Genomic DNA, 20,570 nt, shown 5'->3' on the forward strand with positions numbered 1-20,570 from the left:
GCAGAGGCAGGAGCTGTGACTGGTACATATGGGAGAAGTTCAGTCACCTCACCGAAAAAAACCACTGCACAAAGCACACTACAACTCATGCCCTCCTCTAATGTCAATCCTCTTACCTGGGATCTCTCCATCACAGCCTTCCTTCTTTCCCCATTTTGTAGTGGTCCCTCTACTGCTTCCCTCCTAGAAGCCTTTCTTACCCACTCTTACGGAACTCTTTCCTTTAAACTTCCATTACATTTACTCAGCACCACATATCTTAATTTATTATGGTTTTCTAAATTGTTTTATCCCCCCAGCTGTGCCATCAGGACACAGCTCTGGTGGTCAGCCACCAACTACTGCAGACTTAGCTCAGGACTCAGAGAAAGAATTCAGGTAGATGTTCATCAAGTCCTAAAAGATGCAGAGTCCAGCTCAGATAACATCCAGACTTCTGGTGCCACAAATCAATCTCTGAGAGTACCAGAGTTAATAATAATAAAAACTACCAACTAATGATCACTTACTACATCCTAAGCATTATCTTATTTCATTCTCTCAACAACACTATGTAGTTGTTACTAAAATTATCCTTATTTCAAAAAGAAGAAAGAGAAACCCTGGGCAGTAACGGACATAAACAAGGTAACAGTGGCAGAAATGGGTTTGGAGCATGGATCTGGCTCACTCCAAAGGCTCTGCTTCTAAGGACAAGCTGCACTGCTTCCTGAACATGCAAATCATTTCAGGGAATGTCAGAACATTGCCTCTGAGTCAAAAACTGAGGTCAACCTGGATCACAGACCTAGATGAATGGGACAGACAGCTCTGCCTCTGAGGATGTTATTATCTGCTACACCTGACTTTCATTACAATAAGGCCACCTCCTCAATGAGCCCCTCCCTGATGCTGTCAAGCTGAGAGGGAGCACTCCCTCTCTGAACTCCCTTAAAACTTCCTGTACCTTTCAAGGCCTCATTCATGTCTATAGCACCATTGAGAATTTGCATGCATGTTATACTGTCTTACTGCACTGGGTGCCCCTTAGAGGTAGGGATGTTGTCTCACCAGTCCCTGCAAAGCCTACCACAGCCAGGCATATAAGAGGTCCTTAAAAGTGACCGTGCTTTTGCAAACAAATGTCTTTCTTTCCTTTTGCTTGTAAAGATCTTCTCCAGCATTAACCTGAAAAACTCTGACTCATTTGCCAAGACCCACCTCCAGTGTCCACTTCTCTGCGAAGCCTAAAATAAAAATTCCCCAGGCAGAGGTAGCAGCTCCTTTCCCTTTCCTAGAGCACATTCTTCATCCCTTTATTACATCATTCATATTGTGCCATAGCTGTTTATTTGCCCTCTTATGACCATGCCTGGCATGTAATAGGTACAGGGTTATTGAATGAATGAGTATGCAAATTGCTTGTAGGTATTATCTCTTCTCCCACACCAATTTGGGTGGAGGTAAAGGGGGAGGGGGTTGCCCTAAAGAACACATGCCCCTGGAATAGCCAATCAGGACTTCTGGTTAATTCATTTGCAAGTTGCAAAGGCAGCTGAGGCCTGCAATTCTGGCTTGACATCCCATAGTCTTTGTTGTGATTTTAAAAATCAGATTAAACCTCTCCAGCAGCTGGTTCCTACAGGCTTTGGGGAGATGAAAGTGTCAACATGTCTCTGCAGCCACACCAGGAAACTTGCTGCCTAGAAAAATCAATTCTGATTATCATGAGAGCTAAGCATGAGATGTTGTACTCAGAACTGTCTCCAGATTCCTGGAGCAACAGGGACCTGTCAGAGCCCTAGTGTTCTGTTCAGCCTCCAGCCTCTTCTATGCTGCCCATCAGTCTCTCTGTGGGTCCCCAGTTTATATTCAGGTGGCCAGATTTCACCTTCCCAAAGTGGGAGGAAGAATACTGAAATGTGTTAAGAAACCTTGCTGTGGGCCCTTAGTAAAGTCTGTATCTCTCTGGACCTTAGCTTCATGTCTAAAATGAGAGACTAAGGGGGTACCTGGGTGGCTCAGTCGGTTAACTGTCTGACTTCAGCTCAGGTCATGATCTCACAGTTTGTGGGTTCGAGCCCCGTGTTGGGCTCTGTGCTCCTCTGTGCTGACAGCTCAGAACCTGGAGCCTGCTTCAGATTCTGTCTCTCTCTCTCTCTCTCTCTCTCTCTCTGCCTCTCCTCTGCTCATGCTTTGTCTCTCTCATTTCTTAATAGTAAATAAGTGTTTAAAATATTAAAATACAATACAATACAATACAATGAGACTAAGATGTGATAAGCTCTGAGCTCACAGGCTTTTTGGGACCTAACAATGTGACAGGCATTCTAAGTGGGCAGTGTAAGCCTAAGATGCAAACAGTGCCTGTTTCAGGCACTTAGCAGAGGGACTAACATCAGAGGAGAGGGAACTTAAGTTAGAGCCTCAAAGGATGGGGGCATTTATATTAGATCTTTTCCATGTTTTGTTTTGTTTTATTGCCTCTCTCACTTATTTATCTATTGATTTTTGATGTGAAGGGGTTTTTTAGGTTTTGGAATTGGTTTGTTTAGATTTTATTTAAATTTCAGTTAGTTAACATACAGTGTAATATTAGTATCAGGTGTACAATAGATCTTTTCCATGTTATTAATAGATGCTGTGGTAGTCAGAATAATAGCATCCCAAAAGATACTTACATCTTAATTCCCAGAACCTGTGAATATGTTACCTGTTACGGCAAAAGGAACTTCATAATGGGATTAAATTAAGATTTTGAGATGGGAGATTATCCTGATTATTCAGGTGAGCCCAAAATAATGATAAACCTCCTTATAAGAGAAAAACAGGAAGGTCAGGAAGGGGGGGGGGGGCTTGAAAGATGGTCCATCACTGGCTTTGAAAATGGAGGAAGGGTGCCCAAGCAAAGGAATGCAAGTGACCTCTAGAAGCTGAAAACTGAAAATTAATGGATTCTTCCCTGGAGCCACCAGAAGGAATGCACACCTGCCAATATTTCAATTTTTTTTTAAGTTTACATACTTCTTTGGGTGTGGGGGGGTCAGAGAGAGGGAAAGAGAGAATCCAAGCAGGCTCCACACTGTCAGCACAGAACCCACTGCGGGGCTCGATCTCATGAACCATAAATAAGATCATGACCTGGGTGGAAATCAAGAGTCAGACGCCCAACCACCTGAGTCACCCAGGCACCCCCCCCAACACTTCAATTTTTAAGCCAGTGACCAGTAACACCAATTTTTTCTGGCCTCCATAACTATAGGATAATAAATTTGTGTTGTTTTAAGCCACTAGATTTATGGTAATTTGTTAGAGCAGCAATAGGAAATGAATGCAGATGTCCATGAAACTGCTGCCCCATATCATACAATCCATTATTATATATTCTTAAGTTCTTAGAAAAAGCCAATCTCTCTTGATGTCCTAATTTGTTTCCCTTAACCAGAACAAGAGAATTATGCTATTCATTTTATTTCACTTTTGGAGCTCACAGGTAAATCCAATCTCACTAGTTTCTGGAGAGCAGAGAATGTGTCTCCTCATATTAATTTCTCTATCTACAATGTAAGCCACAGTAAATATTTGTTAAAAGACTACATAAGAGCCACAATCCTTCTTAGCCTAGGTCTCTGGTATGATTATATTTCCCCACATTCCTAAGCTCTATTGCATTTACTGTAATCTTATATTACTGGTTCTAAGATATGACATTCCCAGATTTCATATTCACTGCTTTTAATATTTATAAATGATTCCAAAACCATTTGGTAACCTAAATTGCATTAAGGTGGCTGTGTGGGAATAAGGTAGTTGGCTAGTGAGTAAACCTAGTTGACTCCCAACAGCCCTGTACTCACCTGGTCTTACTGTTCTCAGCTCCTGGTTACATAGAAAGTTAATTACGTAACTGTGAAATTCAGGATTCCCAGGAAATCTCTTAAGACTCCTCCTATTTTTCCTGGCTTTCATTACTGTGCTCAACCTCCTTCTAGAGCAAATGCTTACCTCCATATATTTCTTTCATTATAAAAAGAACTGTTGGGGGAGGGGCCTTCCTTTCCTCCATGAGGAAGACTGAACATGGAGATAGAGGCATCGACTATAGTCCTGGGCTGCAGGCTTTAGGTCTGAGGCATCAGTAAGTCTGGGCAACATGGACTTTGACATTGGGTACATTGCATGAACAGATTACAGCTAGCTACCCATGCTGGCCTGTGATTGGGTTTCTACATCTATCTGACTCCAGAGTGAAATATTAGCAAGCTCCACTTCCCTGAAGATTTGGGCCATGTGCTTCATCTTAGCTTTTATCAGAAATAAGGCTGTCATATAACTCCCCATCTTTCTGACTCCTGCATCTCTCTCACTTGGTTCCAAAGTTAAATGGGGAGGAAAAGGAATGTGATTTCTTGATCACCCTGGAACCTTAATAAAAACTACTGTTTGTTGAGTGCTTCCCCCATGCCAGGCAATATATTGGTGCTTTCTATACTTTATCTTTTCATGACCAACACAGCAAAGCAAGTAGAATAATGGAGGTACACACAAGTGCCACAGTGACTGAGGGCTTCAGAGGAATGACTTGCAAAGAAAGAAAGATGATAGGAAACAGTAATACCATAAGAGGCCCAGAAGTAAGGATAGTGACCTATAAATCCTCCACAAAACAGAGTTCTTAAGGCAGGTCACCCAAAGCCTCACTGGTGGGAGTAGGCAGGGTATACCATCTTTCCACAATGGAGACCCCTGCCACCATGTTCCCTAATAGAGACAGGCCTGAGGTGAACTGGTGTGGTGAAGGTCATCAACTAAGCTAGCCTTTTAAATTGTGAATAGAGACGTGCCTGGGTGGCTCAGTTGGTTAGGCGTCCAACTTCGGCTCAGGTCATGATCTTGCAGTTTGTAGGTTCAGGACCCATGTCGGGCTCTGTGCTCATAGCTCAGAGCCTGAAGCTTGCTTCAGATTCTGTGTCTCCTTTCTCTGCCCACCCTCATCCCTCCATGTCACTACCAGTCTGTCCCTCTCTCTCAAAAATAAAAATAAAACACTAAGAAAAATATAAATTGTGAATAGAATTTGACCCTAAACTCCAGCTGCAAGCCCAGGGTTGAGTCACAATTCAGTGATTAGAGTTCTAAGTCACAGTGCCTGAGTTTGAAACAAGTCTATTCTTTTCCTTCAGGGTCCTTCCCACAGATACAATTAGGTATTTTTTATTGATGTACTTAGTGTCTATCTCCCCTCCTAGAGGGTAAACTCCAAGCAGGCAGAAAGGGTGTTTTCCCACAGCTAGTACAATGCCTGACACAGAGCGAGCACCAGGTAAATGTCTACCAAATGAATTAAAGAATGAAGTTTACAGTTTGTCTCCACGCAAGTAATTTCATGTCTCTAACCTTAACCACCAATTCTTTAAGGAGATCACTACCTCCCTGGGTCAGAGGGGAGGTGGGAAAGATACAAAGAATGATTGAAAGCACATGTAAGAAGAATTCACGTAAGAAGAATTCACATAGCTGACAATATCTATAATCCTCTGATCTCCGCAAGGCTTCATAGTTCTCTTTAGGCTCTCCTTTGCATTTCCTCACTTGATCTTCATAACAACTCATGAGGCATGAAGAACAAGGATTATTTTCTCCATTTGATAGTTAGGGAAAGAGGCCCATGGAGGAAAAGGGTCATTCCAGATCACATGACTGGAGGGCAGAGCCAGGACTGGAACCCAGGACTGCAGAGTCCTAGGTCAGCTCAGTCCTCCCACAGACCCCCAGATTCTTTTCTTAACCAGCACCAGACCCAACAGTCCCTACAATGGGCTCAAAATGGAAGTAGTGGTAGGCCCTCTCCTGCTCATCTCTTCCCACAGGCCTCCAGTGGTTGCTTGGCAACTAGCACCAAGCAGTAAATGGCCTCTAGTCAGGTCTGTTGCTGAGGAGTTACCAAGGCTCCCTCCCTTCACACCTGTACATACTCTCACTCCCTATTAATGAGACTTTCCCCTACCCCCACTTCCCCAGTAAGATTCTCTTCTCTGATCCATAATAATTAACCTCTCATGAAACAGAAGGGGCTCTTAGGGACCTATGTATCCAGGGACCCCAGGGAACAAAGCACTACCAATACCTTCATCATCCAACATCCTCCAGAGATGATAGAAACTCTTTTTGCAAATGGTCCTGCTCAGCAATGCTCATAATCTCCTCTTCTTCCCTCTCCTCCTTCCACCCTGACAATGCCTTTCTGAAATCCCCTAAGAGATCAAATTGACCAGATAAATTTAATTGAACATTTCAGACAGTGCTAGTGCTGTTTCAGCACTCCTGGAACCACAGGTGGAAAACCTGGCAAGGAGAACCCAGTCACACTTTGCATCTGGATCAGGAGCAGAGGGAAAAAGGAATCTAACATTTATTGTGTTCCTAATATGTGCTAAGCACAAGACTAGGCTATCACATGTACCTCTCCCCCATCAACAAACCTGTGAGCCTTTTACAGTTGAGGATATTATCTATTCATAGAAATAGAGTGACTTATCAAAACTTACATAGCTTTAAAAAAAACCCACATGGGGCGCCTGGGTGGCTTAGTCAGTTAAGCGTCCGACTTTCGCTTAGGTCATGATCTCGCAGTTCGTGGGTTTGAGCCCCGCATTGGGCTCTGTGCCGACAGCCAGCTCAGAGCCTGGAGCCTGTTTCAGAGTCTGTATCTCCTAGAGATACAGACAGTCTCTCTCTCCTAGAAATAAATACAAATATTTTTAAAAAACCCACAGAGGGGTGCCTGGGTGGCTCAGGTCATGATCTCATGGTTTGTGGGTTCGAGCCCTGCATCGGGCTCTGTGCTGACAGCTCAGAGCCTGGAGCCTGTTTCAGATTCTGCATCTCCCTCTCTCTCTGACCCTCCCCTGCTCACACTGTCTCTCTCTCTCTCTCAGAAATAAATAAGACATTAAAAAAAAACACTTAAAAAACCCCCACAGAACTTTTGTTTACAGAAGTAAATATATGTAAGTAGATATGTATACATATATAAGCAGATATGTGTTCTTCCTTCTTCCTAAACAATTAATTGATCATCAGATTCTGTAAATTCTAGTCTAAATCTCTCTCCTTATTTCCATCCCTTTGGTTACTTTGTCACTGTCTTGATACTATGTTCCAAATATCTGTATCTCCTAAAACTCATACATTAGCATCCTAATCCCCCAGTGTGGATATATTTGGAGATGAAGATTCTAAGTTAGTGATTAAGGCTGATTGAGGCCATAAGGGTGGGGTCCTGATCTGATAGGATTAGTGTCCTTGTAAGAGGAGACACCAGAGAGCTCCCTCACTCTCCATATATAAGCACCAAGAAAAGGCCATGTAAGCACACAGCTAGAAGGAAGCCATCTGCAACACAAGGGGAGAGCTCTTGTCAAACGTCAACCCTGCTTGGCACCTTGATCTTGAACTTCCAGCCTCCAGAACTGTGAGAAAATAAATTTCTGTTGTTTAAGTCATCCAGTCTGTGGTATTTTGTTATGGCAGCCCAAGCAGATTAGTACACTTAACTCAGGCCCTTATAACTTACCCAAACCACTGGTTTCTTTGCCTTATTTCCATCTATTCTCCAAACTGAAAGAAGAGATTTTTCTAAAATGCAAATCTGACTTTATTAAAACCCTTCTATGGCTCCCCACTGTCTGGTAATGGTCTCCAAATTTATACCCTTTAAGTAAAGCCGTGTGAGCACATACGCACAATATTTGTATATTAGATTACACATACATATAGATCTATTTGTACACAAAAGATGTTAAAACTCATAAAAATGACAAATAATATTTCAATGTTCACATTTTAATGTATTTATGAACAGTACAGAAAGCTTTTTCTCTGCTATAGAAAAGCACACATGCACAAAATCTCGTTGCTAATTTTTTCTTTTTGCAAAAGCAATGTGATTGACTATGTCAGATCTAATTAGATCATCATTGATTTTACCTCAAAACATAGATGACAATGAACTTATGCTGGGAGTCAAAGAAACATCAGTTCAGCCATTATCCGTGCTCACTTGGGCTCACTATAATTAGTATAGTCTTCAGGCAGAGGTTTCTTCGCAGGACTCTTTTAAAGCCACATATCCATTGTGAGGGTTTATTTAGTTAAAACTGGGTAGTACGATCAATAAATCCACTTAACCAGGGACAGAGAAACTGCAAAAGCTAACAATGCACTGAACATAAATGAAGGACTGAGGGAGCCACCACTGACAATCTCTTAGAAGGGCAGACTATCTTCTCCTACCTGAAGATTTTTTGAGTGTAGGATACGTACTTGGAGATCCAATGAAGATATTTGGGTCAATCCATATAGGAAATATGAGTAAACATTTATTTTATGTTCATAGACTTAAAAAAGAACTCTAATAGTTTCTTCAGCTCTCTAAAGAATCATCAGGTATGGGGGCGCCTGGGTGGCTTAGTCAGTTAAGCGTCCGACTTTCACTTAGGTCATGATCTCGCGGTTCNTAAACTTCTATTTTCTGTGCAAGGTCTCCCTGACCCTCAAGCCACTGCCTGACAGCCTCTCCAGCAAATTTCCCTCTCAGCACCCCTCCCTGCTCTTCACAGCCTTGTTCCAGTTCCCTTGTATTGCTCACCACATTCCAATATCCTGTGCATTGTCTGTGCAATATCTGTACATTGGCTGCCAAGAAGACGTCAGATTACGCAAGTGGAAGCAGTCAGCACGTAATAGGTACTTAATAAATGCTTATTGTTCTCACCATAAGACAGTTAAACCAAGTGGTAGTTAAACCAAAGTGGTTCTTCAATTTTAGCCTGGAAGGCTTATTATACTACACATTGTTAGGCCATAGCTCAAAGTTTCTCATTCAGTAGGTCTGAGGAGGGGCCTGAGAATATGCATTTCTAATAAATTCCCAGGTAATGCTGATGCTGCTGACCTGGAGACCACACTTCTAGAACCAATTAACTGAGTGGTCTTTTTAGCTTCTCATATTTCTAATAACTCATAATTCCTCAGTGATTTTGATAAAGACTAAATGAACAAAATAAACTTTTATCTCTATATAAATTAATACTTAATATTATCATAAATGTAAATAAGGGCTCTATAAGACCTAACATGCACAGTATAGAGAAAAGAGCACAAAACTTGGAATCAGAAGGACTGAGTTGGAATCCTACTTTGCAAACTGTGTGGTTGACCTAAGGCAAGTTAATTACTGACTCTGAATTTTTTTCTTCTATAAAATAAGAGTGAATTAAAGTAATATCTGCCCCTTGGGGTTAATTGGAAGGTAATAATATATGGAGATAATTTATAAAAAGAAAAGTACTGTATACAGTCAATAAGATATATGCACAATACATTAAGTTGAATGGAGAGATCATAAATAACACGTGCTTTGAATACTAAAATCACTAATTTTCAAAATATCCAATCCTGGTACTAATTCATTATTGAAAAGCATATGATCTACATTTCGCTCTATCATATCAAATATGTATGTATTTTATTAGTACCACTGGTAAATACCAATAATAGTAGTTGTGACTGCCATCTTCTAAGATGGTCCCCAATGATCCTCCCCTCCCAGGATTCATACCCTTATGTAATTTCCTCCTACCCTGAATCAGTGACCAATAGACTACTCTAAGGCTAAGTAATAAGAGACATTGTCACTTCCTCTCTGGTTTCTTGGATCTCTCCCCCTGGGAGAAGCCAGACCCCATGCCATGAAGGCACTTAAGCAACTCCACGGAGAGAACCACATGGGAAGGAACTAAGGTCTCCTGCTAATAGCCAATACCTGATATGTGAGTAAGCCACCTTGGAATGGGATCCTCTATCCCCATTCAAGCCTTCAGACTACTACAACCCAAGCCCATACCTGGCTACAACCTCGTAAGAGGCCACACAAGACAGAAACCAAGCCACCCCCAAAGTCTGACCCACAGAAACTGTGTAATAATAAATTATTGTTATTCGAAGCCACCAAGTTTTGAAGTGATTTATTACACAGTAATAGATTATGGACACAGGAGCTAACATTCACAGTGCATTTACTGCATTCCAAGAAGTATGCTAAGCATCAGCAGCCCTATGATGTAGATGCTAGTATAATCCCCAAAGAGGAAAGGGTGGCCTAGAGAGGTTAAGTAATATAGTCAAAACTCTTGAACTAATAAGTGGCAGAACTGGAAGTTGAATCCAAATTTCTAACCCCAGAGCCCAGACTCTTGATCACTCATTTGTATAGGGAGGATAAAGCCTCTTAGAAAGTTATGCAGCAGAAGCAACTGAGGTCCCTGAAGAGAGAAAACTTCTATAAAAGCAGCAAGGGGCAGTCCAGGGGCCAGGCCTTCAACAGCACTGGTGCCTGCTGCCATAAGACCCAGAAGTTCCAGACTGGCCCTGCCCCCCTGGTCTTATATTAGCAGACCAGTCACCCCCCAAGACAATCCTGCACAAGATGCTCAGGACTCACCCAGATCTGCAGCTTCACTCGCTTCTCATTGCGGTACACTGTCTTCACCTTGAAGTCGATGCCCACAGTGCTGACGAAGGCTGGGGTAAAGGTGTCATCGGCATAGCGGAAGAGGAAGGAGGTTTTGCCAACACTGCTGTTGCCAATGATGAGCAGTTTAAACATGTAGTCAAAATTCTGGTCAGAAGCATCTTTGACTCCAGCTTTACCATCGGTCACTGATGCCATCTGTAGGAAAGACCAGTGGTCACTCAAGACATACCTCCAGTGTCACCAATCTTTAATGGTCACTCCACCATTCACATACACACTCTCCACCCAAGCATCACTGAAGAAACACACACACCACAGAATCACTCCAGTACTGCACCTGCTCCAAATGTTGTCTCAGAATTGGGGTGGAACCAAATTCCTCCCATTCATTCTTTCAGCAAATATTTATTGAGCACGTTGCTCTGGGTCAAGCCCAGTGCTGGGTATGGGGAATACAAATATGAATCAGACATGGTGCTATAACCTCTGAGTGGCCACAGATTAGAGTAAAAAAAGCACATAAACACAGGGTAACAAGGCAGTAGATAAGTGATAGAACAGAGGGAAGCCTTGGCCCAGGAAGCCCACAAGAAACATCTAACATCTAACCCAACCTGGGAGGCATGGTGGTAAGAAGAGTCTCCTGTAAGAGGCAGCTCCTGAGCTGAGTTTTGAAAAGAAAAAGCCAAAACAGTAAACACAAGAATATTCCAGGAAAGGTCCAGCACAAGGCTCTCATTCCCCAGTTTCAAAAATTTCATGGCTTCCCACAGCCCTAAAAATCAAGCCCAAAGAACCAACTAACTAAAAAATAAAGTTGATCTTCTTCTAAGCCTTCTCCCTACCAACCAGTCCCACTTTTACACCAAATTATATACTTTAAATAAGCCATGTTATTTCTTGCTTTATCCCTTTAGACATGTATTCTTTCTGTTTACAACACTCTTAATAAACTCCTATTCATCCTTATAGATCCAAATGAAATCTCACCCTCTGTTGTGCAAGACAGAGACACGCGCTCCTGCTTCTATGCCCCCAGAGCACACTAACCACACTGGTACCATTTCGAAACTGTTTGCTATTCCAGCTCCTTCTTTAGACCAAGCATCTTGGGCTTAATGTACTTCATTTCTGCATCTCTAGCTTCTAGCACAAGTACTCATGCATAATCAGCAATCAGTAAATGTGTGCTAGATTAATAAAAGTCACTCATTACTCTGGGACTCAATCTCATCATCTGGAAAATAGAGAGGACAATTTCTGCCCTGCTTTTCCTACAGGGCTGTTGTGGGGCCCAATAAGATAACACTAAGACCTTAATGAACTGGTAAAGCCCACGTAGCTGTGAACATAAGTCATTATTATTCCAAATCCTTTAAAGCCCAGATCCTTTATTTATTTGTTCATTTTCTCACTCATCCATATACTCATCAGCAAGTATTTATTTATGTGCCAGGCTTTCCCTGAGACCACAGCTGCCTCAGACCTGCCACCATCCTCTCTTTTCCAGAACACTTTGGATTCGAACCCCATAAGCCAGCACTTGGTCCCATAGTCTTATTGGACTGGCAAGTACCCTACTTCTCCACCTGCAATCACTCCTTATGCTCAGCACTGGGTTCTTGGGCTATGTAAGCAGTCAAAGGAGGGTAGGAGGACAGCCCTAATGTGAGATAATGTCCAGGGTGTCACTCTCTTTAGGAATTCCTGGTTTTGTTTTTAAAAGGAAAAGAAAGAGTTGGCTGGTGGATTTAGCTCTTTGGGCCTCTTGGTTAGCTGTAAGGAGAAGGAACTGACAAACATAGAAGGTTTAAAGGTCCCTTAAAAACAAATACCATATGTTTGCACGTATAGGAGGATTAGGAGGAACTTAACGGAGGACCATGGGGGAGAAGAAGAGGGGAGATAGTGGGGGAGAGGGAGGGAGGCAAACCATGAGAGACTCTTGAATGCTGAGAACAAACTGAGGACTGATGGGTTTGGGGGGGAGGGGGGAGATGGGCATGAAGGAGGGCGGACTCTTGAATGCTGAGAACAAACTGAGGACTGATGGGTTTGGGGGGGGAGGGGGGAGATGGGCATGAAGGAGGGCGTTTGTGGGGATGAGCACTGGGTGTTATATGGAAACCAACTTGACAATAAACTACTTGTAAAAAACATAAAAAATAAAGGTCCCTTAAAGAAAGGCCAGACAAATACATGGGATTATTAACAGCCCTTTAATAATACTTTCTTAAATGTGCCACCACTAGCTTCCAATGGACTCTGTTCTTCCTTTCTCTTTGATCCCAGCTCTCAAGCCTTTATCTGAGACCCTTGGCCCCACTTCTATAATCAGTCTGCCCCAGGACAACGCTCACTACTGGTGGAACATGCCCAGGACACCTGGAGCATTTACATGGAAGAAGAAAGTGAGATTGGAGGGGAGGATGCCATTGCTTGCTTAAACTCTCATTGCCCTCGCTTTTCAGCTTTTCATGGTATGAGATGCAGAGCCTATTTCAATAATTGGCAATTCAAAAGAATTATGCTTTTTTTCTACCTAAAACAACAGAAGCAACCACAACAACTTCACACCATCCTCCACTCTGCTGCCAGTCATTTTTGTTTGTCTACAAGACAGAATTTTTGCTTTGAAAGTATAAATTCACTATAAGAAATTAGAAAAGAACACAAGAGGGGTCCCTGAATGATCCAGTTGGTTAAACATCTGACTCTTGATTTCAGCTCAGGTCATGATCTCATGATTCTTAAGTTCGAGCCCCAAGTTGGGCTCTGTACCTGCAGCATAGAGCCTGCTTAGGATTCTCTCTCTCTTCCTCTCTCTCTGCCCCTTCCCAGCTTATGTGCTCACTCTCATTCTCTCTCTCAAAATAAATAAATATATAAATAAAAAGGAAAAGAAAAGAACACAAAAATGTAAAAAAGAAAATTTTAAATTACACGATACCCCATCCATTCAGAAACAGCCATTATTAACATTTAAGTGCATTCTCTCTCTTATTTTTTTTCTTCTTTTTTTTTTTAGAGAGAGAGAGAGCACATGAGTGGGGGAGAGAACATGGAGGGAGGGAGAGAGAGAGAGAGAGAAAGAGAAGGCTTTCACACTCAGGAAACTTTTTAAGCAGGCTTCACACTCAGCCCAGACCAACGTAGGGCTGGATCCCACAACCCTTGGATCATGATCTGAGCCAAAATTAAGCATTAGACACTAAATGACTAAGCCACCCAGGTGTTCCTGCCTTTTTTTCTTTCATTACTTTCTCATGCAACAAAGTACCATCTGTTTTTAAATTATATCTTATTATTTGTTGATTTAAAAGGTAATACATGCAGACAACTTCTCCTTTGCTATCCTGCCTGCCTCTCCCTTGCAGTGTATTCAGTAAACTTCTATCTCCTTTAATAAACAAACAAAAAAATAAATAAAAGGTAATACATACATTGAAAATAATTCAAACTTTTACTATTTGCAAGCATTATCTTATCACCGTCTGTAGTTGCCATTCTTTTCTTAATTTTTACTTAAAAAAATAAGTAATATGTAAAGGTTTATAGTGCTTTCCACCCCTAACTTCCAGTCTCTGGTCCTCTCCTCGGAGGCAAACATGTTACCAATTTATGCACCCTTCAGAGATAGTTTTTGAATATACATAGAAGTCCATTTATCCTTTTTATCTATATATAAATGATAGTATACCATATATCCTTGTTTATATCTTCTATGTATATTTCACTTAACATTATATCAAAAATATTTTTCTGAGACTTCCATTTTTTCATTTTTTTCAAAAACTAACAGCCACAATAGTTTATTTACAATTGAGACCTTTAAAACTCTTCAAAATATCATTTCAATGGACTACATTGTATTCCAAGGATATGTCATATGACTAATTCTTAATATTGTACCTTTACTTTTCTATTCTTAATGATTATAATTTAAATCAAAGTGGTCATGTCTTTACATAAATATGTTTTCAGTTTTCTATTACTTCCTTAAGAAAGATCCCTAAAAATGGGACAGCTGGTCAAAGACTAATTTTACTGCAACACAGATCTGATCCTTACCTCAATTTCAAGTCCTCTATCTTAGTCTCTAAACTGGGGAGATAAAATTGGAAGAACAGAGATTATAATTCATATTTAATCAAGAAAGAAATTGAAGACCAGAAATTGAGGATTTGCCCAGGCCTTACAACTAACAGTTGAGACTAGACCTAGTACTGTGCATTGTTATAGGAAAGTTCAAAATCCCTGTTCTATTTATTCTTCAGTTGTAGTTTTGAGTAAGTCATACTACCCCTCTAAGCCACAGCATTTTTACTTTAAAAGAGAGGAAATACCTCCTCTTCACAGAGTTGTGAATTGTTCAACTCTGTGGTACATATAGAATGAACAATTGCCATATGTAATTAATCTAGCATGGTTTCTTGGCCTATGAGAGGTACTCAATAAACATTATTTCATTGGTCCCTTTAATTCACTTCTGTAGTCAGATCTTGTTCAAATGCCTTTTCCCTAATCTGGGCTATATTATTGGAGTTTGTTTTACAATTAGCTGTCTGCTGCTTCTTCTGGATTCATCTGAGTATTATTTATCCTTACACCCTGCTAACACTGGACCTATAGCAAATCTTTAGGGTATGTTACTCCTTTCTTTTATAATTATAATAATTATTATTAATGTTTATTTATTTTTGAGAGAGAAACAGAGCACAAGAAAGGAGGGTCAGGGAGAGGGAGACATAGATTCTGAAGCAGGCTCCAGACACTGAGCCAGCAACATAGAATCCAATGTGGGACTTGAACTCACCCTCCACGAGATCATGACCTGAGCTGAAGTCGAACGTTTAACCAACTGAGCCATCCAGGCACCCAGGCACCCTATGTTACTCTTTTCAATAAACATTTATTGAGCGTTTGCCATGTGCCAGGCTATTAATGCAAATGTCATATTATTGGCTTTCATTTTTTCTGAGTTTACACACTTAGGTTTCTGGAATAAGAAGGGACTTGAGGGGTGGGGGGCGCCTGGGTGGCTTAGTCGGTTAAGCGTCCGACTTTCGCTTAGGTCATGATCTCGCGGTTTGTGGGTTCGACCCCCGCGTCGGGCTCTGTGCTGACTGCCAGCTCAGAGCCTGGAGCCTATTTCAGAGTCTGTCTCTCCCTCTCTCTCTGACCCTCCCCTGCTCACGCTGTCTCTCTCTCTCTCCTAGAAATAAATAAAAATATTTATAATAAAAAAAAAGAAAAAAAAAGAAGGGATTTGGGTATGGCAGCTGTTTACACACTTAGGTTTTTTGGAATAAGAAGGGATTTGGGTGTGGCAGCTTTACCATAACAAAAACCTTGACTCCTGGTCCTAGCTTTCCCATAACTCAATGTATGCACTTGGGCAAGTCACTTAAACTCTGAGCCTCATTGTCCTCATCTATGATATGAAAATATTACCTACCTCAGAAAGCTGCTGTGAATTTTAAATAAGAGAATGCATATAAATGTGCTTCATACACTGTGTTGAGAAAAACACATGTGGCCTCCTGGAGAATCAGCAGCAAAAGTGCCTGCCTTTATGAGCTATGCCTGCCACAAGGAGTGAGGCAAGACTAAAAACTAGTTTAAATTCCTGATCTGATCCACTTCTCTTCATTGTACAGGTTAAAAAAAAACCTGAAGCTCCATAAAGAGAAGTGATTTGTCCAAGGTCACACAACAAGTCAGCTGGAGTATCATGACTAGACCTTCTGTTAGTGACTCCCAGATTAGATGAGGCTTAGGGAAATTAAAAACTTCAATAGTTTTAGGATGAGTAAAGAAGCATCTCCAGCACCCTGAGCAGCTCTTTCCTAGTGCTTGCCATACTGTACTATCAGCATCTGTTTATGTGCACACAGCATAGCTTTCCCAGTAGGTGGTGTGAGAATAGTGAGCGGCGGAGGGCAGAGAGGTTCAGTTGCAAAGCACATTTAAATGGAAGGCCCCAAGGAGATCTTTTCAGGAAGGTGGCAGAGGCTACACAGACAGTTAGAAGAAAGGCAAAAAGCAACCCAGCAGGCAACTGCCTGAGGCAGATATGAGCAGACAGGTCATGCACAGTGGTGAGTGCAGAACGCATTTGTAAGATAAGCATCAATCAGATCTTCCTGTCTTTTGTGAGAGTCATATAAATGATAGAACTGGGTAGCTCACTGTCTCCATGACAAGCAATAAAGATGAAGGCCCAGGGACCATCTGGGAAGGCATCTCTAGTCCCAAGCTGGGGGAAAGAAGGAATGGCCCCTCTGAGAACTGGTATGAAAAACAAGGCTTTCAGTCTGATAGGCAGCAAAAATAAGCACCTAAGGAAGAAGGTAACTTCAGCTAGGAAAGAGTGGAGAAAGGAGGCAAAAGCCCTAAAATCCAGCAAGAGATCAATTCGTTACATGTAATGAAGAGGTGAACGGATGAACTTCTCTTTTGATGGAAAGAGCACAGGATTTTGTCCAAGAGACCTGAGTTGAGCTCTGGCTCTCTCAGCACTTGTAAAACCTTAGGCAGATCAGTTTTCTCATCTATAAAATGAGTTAATAAAAGACTTCCTGGCAAACTGTTATACGAATTAAAACCACTATAAGGGAGAGTGCTTTATAAGCTCCTTAAAAAAAATTTTTTTTTGTCTTAGGTAGTGGCAATAGCTTGGGTTTCCAAATCAAACAAACTAGATTTGGTTTCCAGGTCTATCATTTATTAGCTGTGGGACCTTGGCAAGAAATTTTACATGACTAAGACAGTTTCTTCATTTGTAAAACAAGCATCATTGGGAAAATTATAGTCAATGCTGGTAAAGTATCTAGATAATATATGACATATAGCCAGTCCTCAATAAATATGACTCCATCTTCTCATTGGGAACATTTATTTAGTGAGGACAGGAAGTTGGGCAAATGTGGACCTCACCCTATTGTATGCAGCCTCCTCCCTAAAGCCAAACTCTACTANGCTCAATAAATATGACTCCATCTTCTCACTGGGAACATTTATTTAGTGAGGACAGGAAGGAAGTTGGGCAAATGTGGACCTCACCCTATTGTATGCAGCCTCCTCCCTAAAGCCAAACTCTACTAACTTTTCTAATTCAATCTTTCTGTAGACCATTCCCTAATGCAGCACCACCAGCCCAGCCTAGGCCACATACTCACCGTTTCTCCAGGTCTTTCAGAGCCAAAAAAAAAAAACCCAGTATCATGATAGCTACCATTTATTGCACACCTACTAAATGCGCAAGTAGAGTAGGCACTCCACTAAGTGCTTTCAGTGTATTCTATCTTGCACAGAGTGTAGGCACAACTGCATATTAGTGGCCTCTCTCTTTTGTACAGTGCTTTATAGTTTATGAAGCTCTTTTCACCCATGTTATCATATTTGCTTCTCACAATTCTTGGGGGGGTGGATGAGTGAATTGAGGCAGGAGCATCAGCACAGGTCAATTGTTCACTGAATGAATATTCACTGAACACCTACTGTGCACCACACCCTGTGCTGTACTCTGGGGAGAGGGAGAGGAACCATAAGGAGTTCTGAGCTTAGGTGGGGGGAAATCCTTCAAAACATCCTCTGTAGGTTACTGGTATCTCTTTTCACATCATATTCCTTAAGAAACTGTGGAGATTCACTTAGTGGACTGGAGATCATGTTAGAGTTCTGGCTTTTCCCATAGTGTTTCCTCTGACAGGAACACATTGTCCTCCACTGCTAGCTAAATAGTTCATTATCAGAAAGCCTTCCCTCACCCATTGTCTTCTGGCAAAATGTCTCCTCTGGCTAACACAGTGCCAGGACTTCCCCACTACCATAGTCAGGGCTTTTCATGGAATTCCATGATTTTTCTCCCTTTATAGGCACAGAACAGGTGGGCATCCACCTGTACACACACACACTCCTTTTACTCTCCCCCACCCCTTTCCATCTGGATTCCAGAAAGTTGGGATGGAGGGTCCTGTCTTTCTCATACCCTCCTCCACACCTTTCTTAGCTTCCAGAGGGTGCCACCCTGCCCTCCCTAAAGTCCCTTCCCACCCTTGGACTCTGGAAGAGAGGGAGCCAGTGGATGAATTTTTCTTTCCAAAATTGTCTTCTTGTCTGTGATCCCAGGTGTAACAGAGTCCAGTGACGCCCCCCCACCCCCCTTCAGCCTTCTTGGTAGCTAAGGCACTGCTAGCACCTGGGTGCCTGTGGGCTCCACTATGGGCCATGTTATCTTTCCACCCTCACGCTACAACCCACACCTGGCTTCCTCTCCAGCCTGACCCAGCACATCCACTACCCTCACCTTTCCAAGCTCTCAAACAGTTCCTCCACTCCCAGCCCCAGACCCCTGCTCTATGCCACTGCCTCTCCACCCTCCACCCCTAGCCAGAACTCAGGTGCCCACTGCCCATACCGAAGGCCACTGCCCTGTCCCTCTACCGGCTCCCCGCCCCCTTCCTCTGCAGTTGGGGTAGATCTAGCCTTGCCTCCCACCTTCCCATTCTTCCTGGATTCCCGCCTCCGAGCCCCACCCCCCAGGCCCTACTCACGGTTATCCCCCGGGCCCGCGCAAGGCTGGCCTCTGGCTCAGCATCCTTTTCGCTCCCAGCTCTCCATTCACATCCCCTCGTCCTCTTCCCCTCTCCCCGACCAGCACCCTCCTTTGCCCAGCGCCCCTTCCCCTCATCACCTCACTCCTCTCCAGCTCACAACGACCCCCACGGATCCCGTCTCCCGCCCTTAGCTCTCCACCTCCACGCCACCCCCTTGCCCTCACTGTCCTCAAAGCCCTCGCTTCAGCTCCTGCTTCATGCTCCTCGACTGCCTGGCACCCTCTTCCCGCACTGCCCCTCTCAGTCCCTCTTTACATCTCCCCTCCCCCAACGCCCCGCGTTTACCCCCAGCGAGCCCCCTCTGCGCTCCAGCAGCCGCTCGTCCTTTCCTACCGCCTGTCGCCCCCTGCCCTAGGAGCTCCCCTCCCCGCCCTCACAATCTGGTAGACTCCTCCACCTCAGCGCCGCTCCGCAAGCTACGCACCTCCCTCCCGGCCGTAGTGCCCCCTCCTCAGCGGCCTCCCTCAGCCCCTTCTCCTTGGTGTCTCCTACGCTGCCCTGCACTCCTCAGCGCCCGCCGAGTGTCGCCAGCGCCGCGAGCCCGGGTCAGTCCCACATCCTCCCCGGGCGGGGCGCCCGGGCCGCGCCCCTTACCTGGGACTCCGGGTGCGGGACGAGCGGCTCGCTCCTGGCAGTGTAATGGGACTGGAGATCTAGCGGCACGCGGCGGAAGGTGCAGCCGGGTTCCCAGAGCAGGGAGGTGCGGCGCGGTGCGGGTCTGGCGCCCACCGCAGCTACTTCGGGCTGAGGCTGTAGCTACAGCTCGGCTCCGCTACGGCAGCGTCCAGGCCCCACCCACGCCCCGCCCAGGGGCGTGGTCGGTGTTAGCTCCTCCCCGGGCCCCCGATGCCTGCAGGTGCAGGAAATCTGTGGTGTGTCTTGGGCTCCCCGGGCTCCTTCCCACGAATTCACGGATATCTGAGTGACTACCGTGATTTATCTTAACTGTCACGTTTCGTTCCATAGACTGAACCTACTACTATGGTGATCAGAGAGCTTTAATAATAATGTAGATGATGATGGGTACCCAGCTTTGCCATTCCCAAAGCACTCTCCTGTCATATGGCTTCATTCTCACAAAAGCGCAAGGAGAGAAGCAGAACCTGGACCACTGACTAAAAGAGAAAACTAAGTCAGAAACCTGGGCATTGTCCTCTACCCTATGCACTCCTTCACGCGCTCATCCCATCAGTCTGGTGATAACGCCCACTTAACATACCCTCTCCCTGCCCTTCCTCTCCATCACCACTGCTCTCACCATGGTTCAGACTTATCACTTCTTGCCTAGCCTAATGTAACAGCCTCCCAATAGAACTTCCTGCCTCGACTTTCCAATTAATCCTCTATACCTTGAGTGATTGTTCTAAATGTCACCATGTTACCGTCAACCTTGTTAAAACAAAACAAAAAGTTTCAATGGCTCCCCATTACTA

The 20,570-nt window shown here is 43.5% G+C and overlaps 1 protein-coding gene across 1 annotated transcript in view; it reads right to left on the minus strand.

Moving 5' to 3' along the window:
- RAB3B (RAB3B, member RAS oncogene family) overlaps positions 1-19,866 on the minus strand; it is a 70,628-nt gene extending 50,762 nt beyond the window's left edge. Inside the window, exons 1-2 of the mRNA XM_077779802.1 lie at positions 19,732-19,866; positions 10,484-10,711 (exon numbers count right to left, since the gene is read on the minus strand). Coding sequence (XP_077635928.1) covers positions 10,484-10,711 — 228 coding nt within the window. The 5' untranslated portion in view covers positions 19,732-19,866. The remainder of the gene's footprint in view (positions 1-10,483; positions 10,712-19,731) is intronic.
- Positions 19,867-20,570: the final 704 nt, after the last annotated feature.

The sequence above is a fragment of the Crocuta crocuta genome, unplaced genomic scaffold, assembly GCF_008692635.1.
Source record: "Crocuta crocuta isolate KB4526 unplaced genomic scaffold, BGI_CrCroc_1.0 scaffold168, whole genome shotgun sequence".
Taxonomy (NCBI): Eukaryota; Metazoa; Chordata; class Mammalia; order Carnivora; family Hyaenidae; genus Crocuta; species Crocuta crocuta.